Source organism: Tupaia chinensis, unplaced genomic scaffold, assembly GCF_000334495.1.
Source record: "Tupaia chinensis unplaced genomic scaffold, TupChi_1.0 Scaffold138060_1, whole genome shotgun sequence".
Lineage (NCBI taxonomy): Eukaryota > Metazoa > Chordata > Mammalia > Scandentia > Tupaiidae > Tupaia > Tupaia belangeri.
Genome location: NW_006197961.1, coordinates 2,284,993 through 2,297,515, shown reverse-complemented (window position 1 = coordinate 2,297,515; position 12,523 = coordinate 2,284,993). Strand labels below are relative to the sequence as shown.

General features: G+C 37.1%; 2 protein-coding genes across 2 annotated transcripts; both read right to left on the bottom strand.

Annotated features, from left to right (window-relative positions):
* Positions 1–5,261: 5,261 nt before the first annotated feature.
* LOC106736288 (olfactory receptor 7A5-like) lies at positions 5,262–6,194 on the bottom strand. Its single transcript, XM_014592624.1, has one exon. It carries the CDS (start codon positions 6,192–6,194, stop codon positions 5,262–5,264), a length of 933 nt encoding a protein of 310 aa, XP_014448110.1.
* A 5,439-nt stretch (positions 6,195–11,633) lies between these two features.
* On the bottom strand, positions 11,634–12,523 carry LOC106736287 (olfactory receptor 7A10). Its single transcript, XM_027776782.1, has 2 exons — positions 12,176–12,523; positions 11,634–11,840 (listed from the first exon to the last, which is right to left on the bottom strand). Exons 1-2 carry the CDS (start codon positions 12,521–12,523, stop codon positions 11,634–11,636), a joined length of 555 nt encoding a protein of 184 aa, XP_027632583.1.

Genomic DNA, 12,523 nt, shown 5'->3' with positions numbered 1-12,523 from the left:
GGGAGATTAATGTCTCTGTATTGACTGACATGCATGGCATTCCCTTTTGAAAAAGCAATGTAATACACTGTAAAGTTATATGTAATACAATGTAATATAAAGAAGATTATGATGATAATAAAAATAAATAAAAAATAAAATAAAATAAATGGAATTGAAAAATTAAATTAAAAAGAGAATTAGTTATAATAGGCAGAAGATAAGCAATAAGGAAAACTAAATGTGAAATAATATGGAAATATGTATAAAAGTTTATTTGTTTCTACTACTAATGAGAGGAATTATTCTAAGTTAATGCAAATTTGGGAGGAGTATGTACACAATAGGATAGACTATTAGATTTCATAACATACTATCTATTAACTTTTCACATTCACCTAATATATATATTCATATGTAAAATCATTCAATGGCATTCTGAAATTTTTATTTATAAATATAAGGCATTATTTAAAAGAAAAAATGATTCACAAACATATTCAACCTCACCAGTGAAAAAACGGTTGTAAGTAAAAACTCTTTAATAGTCCCATTTTGAATAAATTTTTTATGCAAATTCCCAATGTGAAAGGAGAAAATGTGAAATGTAAGTCTCATGAAATACTCTGGTATGGTAGGAATTGCAAGCAATCCATTCATCAGAAGCCTTCAAGAAATACATAAAATGCACAAATATACTCATTTCAAAAATGCTTTAAGAGAACCGGAAGTCATTGCACATCTTACCACAACTCTGATTCTAATTTTCCTACTTCTTTAACTGCACATTTCTGTGACACTTTCTAATTTGACTAAAATCGTTTATTTCTCCCATCCTTTCTTCATCCTTATCCAATTGGGTGTCTTGTCCTATCCCTAAATTGTCCATAATGTGTATTGATAAGTCTGACAGACACATGGCTATTTAACATAGTAAATAGCTTACTGAGAAAAAATTTGTCAGACAAGTAACCAAACACATCAGTCTCTTGACTCTTGCTAGGCTGGCTTGGCTCTCGGGTGACCTCAGGTCACCGTTGACATCTCTTGACATCCCTTGTCTCTGAACAGGTCCTGCAATACCTACTGGGCTCTCAGACTCACCTGTATGGGGTCTCAGAGAGGACAGTCTTCTTGTGGAAGGATGAATTTCTCCCTGGGTAGTTGATGATGGAGACTGAAGCTCTGTCCCCAGACAAGACACAATGAAAGAATTAAACATGGTCCCCTAGCCAGACCAAAGACTCCCAAAACATCAACTATGTCTTGTCCCGCCTAAGGCTGTATTCCTTCAAGGACAATGACAGATGACATATTTAAAACTCCCTATATCTGCTCATTAGGTACATTTCCTCCTTATAACTACAACCTCTTAGTAGCTGATTTCCCTCATGGATACTGGTCTGGAATGAAAAGAACATTTTCCTGTTGATTTGCTGCTCTCGAGAGACCAAATTGAAAGTGTGATGAATTCAGTCTTCATTACACATTTCTCTGTGAAATCTCCTGCATCTAAATGTCATTAGTTACTTTCACCAACCATGAGTTAAAATTTATCATGGGTCAACTGGTGCCATGGAGGTTAAGGTGCTGAATCCTACCTGGCTGAATGCATGGTTCAAATCCCGGACCCAGTGGCTTGAACATCACACTGAGCACGTTTGTGTGTGTATCCAAAATCCTGAGAAGAGATTGAAGGAGAAAGGAATGAAGAATGGCCATCCCCTGGGGCTGGGGGGTGATTTCTCATATTCCTCCTCTCGGGGTCTCTATCTCTTCCACTCTCCTGAAAGGACCCATGCTCTATCACAAAAGCCTTAAAAATATATTTTAAATTTAAGAATTATCATTTAGTGTTTCATTTATATAACAATGAGTAATTACAAGAGATATACATAGAGTGGGCTGAAGTTAGAAACTTACATGTTTTACTTTTTTCATTTCATTTTTACACAATACTATTCCAGTAAGATACACTATTAGCAAGACATGTCAAAACTTCAACTCTAAAGGAAAAGATAGTTCACATGATTCTCTTTTCTTAAAAGTATGTATTTTTTACTTCATTTTTATGTCATTTATATTTTACCATTGTACATTTTTACAGCATATAATGTGAGTTCTCAAAGCATAAATGCACTACATGTCAAGTAAGGCAAAGATATTAACTTTTCATTCTTGTGTCTGTTAAATATTCTCTCTTTTTTAGTTTTTTCATTTTTATTTTTAATTAAATTTTTTATTTCAGGAAAATTAGATTAACATGCATTTGTAATAAATAATGCAGATAGGTCCATGTGTCCTTTCCTTTACTCAGTTTCCCCAGTGGAAACATCTTGCAAAACCACAGTACAATATCACACCAGGTTATTAACATGGATAAGTTCAAAATACAGAACAGTTTCATCCACACAAGGATGGCCAGCTCTGCCGTCTTGCAACCATGTCTACTTCCCTCCCTGTCGAGTCCTTCACCTCTAGCACCCATGAAATTAGTCATTGTTGGTACAAAATTATCATTTCAAAATGTTTCACAGATTACAAAATTATCAGCCTAGGAAACAATAGAGTACATGATTCTCTATGCTGGATTTCAGAGTGACGATGATATGCATGGTGGAAAATGAGCTGAACCAAATCCAGCATCTTCAAGATGGGAATAGGACTTTCTGGGTCAAAGATTTAAATATAAAGCCAAACTTGAAAACTACTGGTAAGAAACTCTTGAAGACATTGGAGAAGGCAACCATTTCTTAAGTAAGAACCCTTAAAGCATAGGCAATCATCCAAAAATAGACAAGTAGGATCACATCAAGCTAAAATCCTCCTTCACAGAAAAGAAAACAATGATTACAGTGAAATGGCAACTATCAGAGGGGCAGAAAATATTTGCACATTATTTCTCAGGCAAGGGATTGATAACCAGAATATATAGGGTACTCAAGCAGCTCAGCCTTTTAAAAAAAAAATGAATAATCCAATTAAAAATAGGCAGATCAGGACCAGAACATGGCATAGTGATTAATGGCACTCGACTCCTACATGACCGACAGCAGTTTGAGTCCTAGATCTGGCAGCTTGCTTTCTTACTCCCACTAACTCTCTCTCTGTCTCTGACTCTCTCTGATTAAACTGAAGAATAACAGTAAATAAAATGAAATAAATAATTCTTTTAAAAAATGGGCAAACTAACTGAATAGACAACTCTCCAAGCAAGACTCAGAAATGGACAAAAGCCATACGAAAAATTGTTCAAAATCTCATCATAGGAAAATGCAAATTAAAACTGCAATGAGAAGCCCTTTAACCCCAATAAGAATGACTAGGAACAAAAAAAAATAAAGAACAACAAGTGCTAGAAAGCCTGTGGTGAAAAGGGTAACCTCTTGCATTGTTTTTGGGAATGTGTATTTGTACAAGCCTGTGTAAAACAACGAATAGGTTCCTGAAAAACCTACAAATAGAACTACCACATGACCCACTAATATCGCTCCTTGATATTTACTCAAAGGACAGAAAGACACTTGCATATTCGTGTTTATTGCAGCATTATTCACAATTGTTAAGACATGGAATCAATCTAAGTATCCAAAAACTGAAGACTGGATTGAAAAATGATAGCACATATATCCTATGGAATATTACTCAGCCATAAGAAACAATGACACCCCTATTGTTTGATTCAAAGTGGATTAATACAGAGGACTTAATCTTTTTAAGAATTAAAGAATGACTTTATTTAATTTTTTATTTACTTATTTATTTTAATTTGACCAGAGAGTGGGGAGAGAGAGAGAGGGAGAAAAAGTGAGAAAGCAAGTCTCTGGGTCCAGGACTCAAACTGTAGTCCACCATGTGGGAATCCAGCACCCTTAACCACTTTGCCAACTGTTGGCCCCCAAAGGACTTATTTAACCAAAGTGAGCCAGATTTTGAAAGAGATGCACTTCATATTCTTACTCAATATGTACTGAATGTCTGAACTCTATGGCGAAAATGGAAAGATCCTGATAGTAGAGAGGATAAGTGTAGGCAGCAGAGATTGTAAGGAGGGCAGTGGGTGGTTGAAGGTGGGTGGAAGGAGAGAAGAGAAGGAAAAATTAACAGACAAAAAGTGGTAAAGTCCTAAAGTTTAAAACAAGAAAAAGATCTGTAATTTTAGCTTTAAAAAATAATTTTAAAAAAATTTTGATCGGTTATAAAATACATTAGAACCCAAAGTCCACATTATCAAGAAGACCAGTTAAAATCCTAAGAGAGAGAAAAGAAAGAAAAAAAGAGAAAGAACAAGTGTTGGGGAAGCTGTAGAGAAATTGGAACCGTTGTTCACTATTTGTGGGAATATAAAATAGTGTAGCCACAATAGAAAACAGTATGGAAGTTTCTAAAATAAATAAATAAATGGAATTACTATGTACTCCAGCAAAAAAAAAAAAAAAAATTTAATCCTAATATGTGATTGAATGATGGACCCAAAAATGAAAAACTGTCTTCTTCAGAACTTTTTTCCACCAAAGAATTTAAATTGTTTTACATTTTTTATTTATTTATGGAGTGTGTGTGTGTGATGTTTTATTTATTTAGTGTGTGTGTAATATAGAGAATATATATATATATATATATATATATATTGCTATAGGATCATGTGCTTGCCAGAAGTACATAAAGAGACATAGAGACAGAACTCAGAACTCCAGTGGCCATGCCACAGTCTCTTCTCCTCCATTCTCCTCTCTGGATTTCAGACACATACATGCCTGATGTGAGTTTCAAGCCACCAAATCCAGAATTCAAACTGCAATCTGCCACATGGAATTCTCTGCCTTAACCATTATACCAACTACTGGTCCCATAAGGGTTTAACTTTCTAAGCACACTTTTTTTAATCCAGAAAGGAGTACAATTTACTACTGTTGCTTCAATAAAACAAAAGAAATACAATTCACTATGATCTATGTCACTTGAGAAGAAATAATTTCTACCGAGCCCACATTGATCCATGAGATGACTGAGAATTTACAAATAATTTTGATGAAAGATTGGAAAAAGACTTCAGGGAAGTGGGAAAATGACAAATGGACAGCCACTGGATAGTAGAGCAGAAATCTTAATTTAGAAACTCACTAAAATTATACAAAGATATTGAAATCAGAGGAATGCCAACTCCCAGAAGTCATAGGACAAAGTTCTACTCCCAAAATCTGATCAAGAATCAAGAAATTACCTCTTAGAAATTGAGGCTTGCAATCAGGGCAGCTTATTCTATTCCAGAAAAATTGGTCCTAATATACCTTTCCCCCAAATAATCTTTTCAGGGCCCTCTTTATGTCTTTATTCCTCAGACTGTAGATGAAGGGGTTCACCATGGGGGTGACCACAGTGTACATCACTGAGGCTGTTGCACTTGACTGTGAGCTGTGAGTAGCACCAGGACTAAGGTACACACCTAAGAGTGTACAATAAAATAAGGAGACAATGGAGAGGTGAGAGGCGCAGGTGGAGAAGGCTTTGTACTTCTCCTGAGCTGACGAGATTGTACGAATGGAGGAAACTATCTTAGAGTAAGAGTAAAGGATCCCAGTGAGGGGGCCACCACCCAACAGCACACCTGTAAAATAGATCACCATATCATTAAGAAAGGTGTCAGAGCAGGCCAGGTGGACCAGCTTACTAAGATCACAGTAGAAGTGGGGAATTTCCACATGTGGACAAAAGGACAACCTCAAGGTCATTAGGCTATGTAATAATGAATACAGTGCACTTAAGATCCAGGATGCCAGAACAAGTTGTCCACAGAGCCATGAGTTCATGATAATTGTGTAGTGCAGGGGATGACAGATGGCCATATACCGGTCATAGGCCATCACAGTCAGAAGAAAGTCATCTACCCCTGCAAAGAATATAAAAAAGAACAGCTGGGTGATGCAGCCTTCATAGGTGATGACCTTGCTCTGTGTCTGGATGTTCATCAGCATCTTTGGGACGGTGGTAGAGGTGAGACAGATGTCAGCAAAGGACAGGTTGGAGAGGAAAAAGTACATGGGGGTGTGCAGGTGGGAGTCTGAGATGGTGGCCAGGATGATGAGCAGGTTTCCACACACAGTGACCAGGTACATGGAGAGAAAAAGCCCAAATAGGAGGGGCTGCAATTCTGGTTCCTCTGAAAGTCCCAGAAGAAGAAACTCTGAAATTTGTGTATCATTTCCTAGTTCCATGGTGACTACCTGAAAAAATGAAAATACAATTCCTAATTTCACTTGAACAGGTATTACAGAGCTGAAATGCCATAGTTAATATTTTGCACTCATGAAGTTATTTTCTATATGTTTGTATGGATTTAATTCCCTTTAGGCTTTCATAGTGTCATCTCTGCTAGGACTTCCTTTTTTTAATTTTATCTACATTTTTTAATAGATTCAATCACATTATTTAGCTTACAAGGTGATCATTTCAATATGTGAACATTTCTTTCTGGTTCAGTTGATCAAAATATAACAACACTACCTCCCTGTCTCAACAGTGCTGTGTACTTCTTATCTCACTCCTTTGTTCCCACAGATCAAGTATTCTACATGATTTCTTAACTTATTTATTTCTTGACAAATATAATAGTACTCATCTATGGAGTAAAATGTGATGTTTCAATAAGATTTTGGGGTTTTGTTGTTGTTGTTGTTTGTTTTACTATTGGGCACATGCACTCACAGGACAGAGAGACAGTGACAGGAAAAGTGAGAGATCACCCTCCATGGGGAATGGCCATGCTACAATAATCTCTTCACTCAGGATGTTGGGAGTACAAGTACACATGTCTGGCATTTTTTTCAGACTTCCGGGTCTGGGACTTTAACTGGCAGTCAATCATGTGTGATCCAGCTACCTTAACCACTACACCACCAGCTGGCCCAATAACTGTAACTTTATATCCATTGAAAATCAACTTCATTTTCCCCTTGTACCAATCCCTTGGCAACTACCATTTTGTTGTCTGCTTCTATGACTTCGACTACTTCAGATACCTTAGTTAAGTGGAATCCCTCAGTATTTTATTTCAAATGTATTACATGCATCAAAGTAAATCTCTTTTCATTTTTAACTGTTGATTGGTATTAAGACAACTTTATTACAAGATCATATATTGGAGGTCAAACAGGTGTTGAGTGGTTAAGGTGTTGGACTCCAACATGGCTGATCAAGATCTGAGACCCAAAACCAATGCTTCAAAATCACACTGGACACGTGTGCATGTGTGGCCAAAATCCTAAGAATAAAATGAGAAGGGATTTCAGCATGGACGTACCCCGGTGGGGAGAGGGGGGAGGTGGAGGGCAGAGGGTGATATCTCATTTTCCCTCTATCAGTCTCACTATGTCTCTCTCTCAGGTTGGCACACGTGCCTTATGGGAATAAAAAGGAAAGGAAAGGAAGAAGAAAGAGAGAAAAAGGAAGGAAGAAAGAAAGGAAGGAAGGAAGGAAGGGAGAGAGGGAGGGAAGGAGGGAGAGAGGGAGGGAGGGAAGAAGAAGAAATGAAAGAGAAAGAAAAAAGAGGAAGAAGAAAGAAAGAATTAAAAAAAAAGGTATTTATGTTTACTTACTGAAATAGAATTTTTCTAAGTTAAAATTTGGGAGGGGTGGTCACAAACACAATATGATGCCTATTAGATGTGATAACATAAAACCTATTAATTTTTCACATTCACCCAATATATATCTATCAACACATATAATAATTCAATGGTATCCTGAAATTTTTATTTTAAAACTTCAATTCATTATTAAAAGAAAAAAAAAGAATAAAATATACTCAGACCCCCCCAGAAAACAAAACACTTCCACAATTTCCAAAAAAGTAAAAAGTTAACAGACTCACAAACCTATTCAACTTCATCATCGAGAAAATAGTTGTAAGTATAAACTCTTTAATATTCTCATTTTGACCTTTGAATAATTTTTTATGTGAATGCCCAATGTGAAAGGAGAAACTGTGAGATGTATCTCATGAACTACAGTTACAAGGTATGAATTGCAAGCAACGCATTCATCTGGATCTTTCAAAAACTACAGAACTATGCATAATAATACTCATTTCAAAAATTTATTAACAGACCCTAAAGTCATTGCACATCTCATCAACTCTGATTCTACTTTTCGAACTTTTTTAAGTGCAAATTTCTGTGCACATCTTCTAATTTGACTGAAATCATATTATATCTCCCATTTCCTCTTCATCCTTCTCCAAATGGGTGTCTATTCCCTTCACTAAGTTGTCCACAATGATGTCTGCATTGCTAAGTCTGACGAACATGCGGTTTGTCAACATATTAAATAAATCTATGGTAAATAATTTTGTCAGACAAATAACCAAACACATCAATCACTCAGCTCTTGCTAGCCTATTTTGGCTCTCAGGTGATCTCAGGTAGATGTTCTTGGCATCCATTGTCTCTGAACAGATCCTGTAGTACCTACCAGGCTCTCAGACTCACCTGTAATGGGGTATCAGAGAGAACAGTCTTCTTGTATAACTTCCCCCTTGAATGGTTGATGATGGAAACTTGACCTCTGTCCCCAGACAAATCACAATGAAAGAATTAAACATGGTCCACTGGCCAAACTGGAAATTCCAAAAACACCAACTAAGTCTTGTCCGGACCAGGGCTGTACTCCTTGAGGGACAATGACAGAGGAAATATTTATAGCTCCTTATATCTGCTCATTAGGAACATTCCCTCCTTAAAACTACAACATCTTAGTACCTGATTTCCCTCGTGGACACTGGTCTGGAAAGAAAATAACATTTTCATGCTGATTTGCTGTTCTCAGGAGACCAAGTTGAAAATGCGATAAATAAATCTTTATTCTATGTTCTCTGTGAACTCTCTTGCCTCTAAAGGTCATTAGTACCTTTCACCAACCATAAGTTAAAATTTAATTGTCATGGGTCAGCAGGTGGCATGGAGATTAAAGTGCTGGATCCCATATGACTAACTGCACCGTTTGAGTCCTGGACCCAGCAGATTGAAAAATCATGCTGGGCACATTTGTGTATGTGTCCAAAATACTAAGGAGACTAGAGGAGAAGGTACTGTGGTGTGGCCATTTCTCACTTTCCCTTTCTTTATCTCTGGTGAATGCACTCAACCTATAGCAAAACTAAAAAAAGAAAAAGAAGAAGAAGGATGGAAAGAAAGAAAGAAGAAGGAAGGAAGGAAGGAAGGAAGGAAGGAAGGAAGGAAGGAAGGAAGGAAGGAAGGGAGAAAGAAAGAAAAAAATCTAAAGAAAAAGTGATTGCATTGATGTTCCCTTAGAGGCAACCAGGAGAAATTGAAAGGACATAAGTGTTTTTACAGGAAATTTGTGACCCTGAATCAAATGCCTGGGACAGAAATTCAAACTCCTGTGAGTCATTCTTTGATCATGAATTTTGAAGAGAATCAAGCACAATGAAATATATACAGGATGATATTGATATTTCTTTATTCACTGTCCCTTCAGCAGTTATGACAAAATTTAAAAGAGGGGGAGGTAGTTCATTTTAAACACTTCAAGGAGTTATAATTACAGCCAGCACTGAAGTATTCAAGAAGAAACAGGAAGTTATTTCATCAAACAGCATGAAACACACCAATAAATCCTTCACCTCAATGAATAACCACCCTTCTACATGGACCCAGTTTTCCATACTTCAACCAGTAGATGAACAGGATGAACAAGAAACACGGTGAAGAGTTAATACAATGCATGATCGAAATGTTCACTTCATCATATTTAAGGATATCTCTAACTTTAAGGCCATATTGTTTCAATTATTTGCTTAAATTTGTCTTTCAATGTAGAAGGCATTTTGACTCAGGTAGCCAATTTTAAAAATGGTTTTTATTCATGATGAAATGTGTTGGTACACAAGAGGAGTGAGAAAAAGGAAGAGTGAGATGGAGATATATGTAGAAAGAAACACCCTCTACAGGGTCATGCTGAGACTCCCTTCCTCCAGTCCTTCAGCCCATCAGGATCCTCGTCACACCCCCATCCAGTGAGATTTCAGACTGACTGGATTCAGGAGTGGAACCAGAGTCCTCTCCTCACATGGCTTCCAGCTCTGTATTCTGGTATACTATGGCTGCACCTCACAGTCTGGGCCTGATCTTCAGTTTTTAACAGTGATACAATAGGTAATGTGAACTCCGAACAGGATAACAGAATAGGATTCTGATGAGTGAATTACAGTAATCAAACACACTAATATATTAAAATTTACATTTCAGGTGGAGATCCTGGAAGCAAGGACATACACAAACATGAAAATCTGCAGTTTCAGATTTTTCTATACTCTAAATCATGTTGAGGGCATTAGTTGCCTAATGTAATGGATATTTTTTTTGTTTTCTAGTTGCCTTTTTCTTATTGTCATTTTCTTTTTCCATAGGCAGAATACAACCCAAAAGAGTTATTTTAGTAATAATTTACGAAAATTGCTCAGAATTATTTACATCATTTGATAAAACAAGTTTTTTTGGTTGTTTTGGTTTTTATTGTTATTATTATTATACATTCATTTGCTATACAACATTTAGCTTGGAAAGATTACTTTTAAGGGTTACATATAGGGCGCCAGCAGATGGCATGGTGGTTGAGGCACTGGACTCCCACATAACCAATTAAAGGTCAAGTCCCAATGGCAGCATATTTTCTTACTCTCTCTCTCTCTCTCTCTCTCTCATAAAATTAACTAATAATAATCATAAAATTAAACAAAATATTCTTTAATAAATAGAAAAATTTTTAAATGAGTTTCATGAATTGCTCAGAATTATTTACATCATTTGATAAAACAAGTTTTTTTGGTTGTTTTGGTTTTTATTGTTATTATTATTATACATTCATTTGCTATACAACATTTAGCTTGTAAAGATTACTTTTAAGAGTTACATATAGGGGGCCAGCAGGTGGCACGGTGGTTGAGGCACTGGACTCCCACATAACCAGTTATAAACATAACCAATTATAGGTCAAGTCCCAGTGGCAACATATTTTCTTACTTTCTCTCTCTCTCTCATAAAATTAAATAATAATAATCATAAAATTAAATAAAATATTTTTTAATAAATAGAAAAATATTAAAATGAGTTTTATGTCTTTCTAAGAGGTAATGATACTTGTAAAATATTTCTAATACAAAATTAGGAATAGCATTGCGAAAGTTGAAAGATATTAAAGAAAAAATTTGGGACCAGCAGATGACATAATGGTAATGTCTCTGGACTCCCACATAGTAGAAGGTGGTTCAAGTCCTAAATCTGGCAGTTTAAACTCACACCAGGCACATGTGTATTGTGCCCAAAATTCCAAGAGGAGAATGTTAGAGAACTGATTGTGACATGGCCATCTCCCCTGGGGGGTGATCTCTTGCTTTCTATCTTTCTCTATGTCTCCAGCGAACATATACACCCTGAACCAAAAATCTATTTAAAAAATTTAAGATTTTTTTTTAATTGCTGGATATGAGAGAGTGCAAAAAGCTAAATAGAGTGTCACTTAAATTGTATAGACATGTACTTTCACAGTCTGAGCAGAGAATCTCAAGTGTTGGCTCTAAGTCTTTAAACTCTGCAATCATGGGCATTACTTCAGCTCCAGGTCAATGATTTTTTTTTTCACAATTTCCACAATTTCCCTCCAAAGACTATTTTCAGGGCCCTCTTTATGTCTTTATTCCTCAGACTGTAGATGAAGGGGTTCAGCATGGGGGTGACCACAGTGTACATCACCGAGGCTGCTGCACTTGAGTGTGAGCTCTGGGTAGCATCAGGACTAAGGTACACTCCTAGGCCTGTACAATAAAATAAAGAGACAATGGAGAGGTGGGAGGCACAGGTGGAGAATGCTTTGTGTTTTCTCTGGGCTGATGGGATTGCACTGCACAGGTGGAAAATGCTTTGTGTTTTCCCTGGGCTGATGGGATTGCACTAATGGAGGAAGCTATCTTAGAGTAAGAATAAACAATCCCAGCGAGGGGCCCACCACCCAGCAGCACAGCTGAAAAATAGAGCACCATGTCATTAAAAAAGGTGTGAGAGCAGGCAAGGTGGACCACCTGATTCAGTTCACAGAAAAAGTGGGGGATTTCCAAATTTGCACAGAAGGACAACCGCAAAACCATTAAGCTTTGTGACAAGGAATACAGGGCACTCATGATCCAGGATGCCAGAACCAACAACACGCAGAGCCAGGGATTCATGATGACCGTGTAGTGCAGGGGGTGACAGATGGCCACATACCGGTCATAGGCCATCACAGACAGGAGGAAGTCATCTACCCCTGCAAAGAGTATGGAAAAGAACAGCTGGGTGATGCAGCCTACATAGGTGATGACCTTGCTCTGTGTCTGGATGTTCACCAGCATCTTTGGGACGGTGGTGGAGGTGAAACAGATCTCTACAAAGGACAGGTTGGAGAGGAAGAAGTACATGGGGGTGTGCAGGTGGGAGTCTGAGATGGTGGCCAGGATGATGAGCAGGTTTCCACACACAGTGATCAGGTACAT

Bases quoted from the DNA above. Each gene is read 5' to 3' on its own strand.
- LOC106736287 (XM_027776782.1), bottom strand. From the start codon at position 12,523: ATGTACCTGATCACTGTGTGTGGAAACCTGCTCATCATCCTGGCCACC. The intron at 11,841-12,175 runs ATCATGAGTGCC...TGTGCCTCCCAC, and splicing joins TGTTGGTTCTGGCATCCTGG to CTCTCCATTGTCTCTTTATT.
- LOC106736288 (XM_014592624.1), bottom strand. From the start codon at position 6,194: ATGGAACTAGGAAATGATACACAAATTTCAGAGTTTCTTCTTCTGGGA.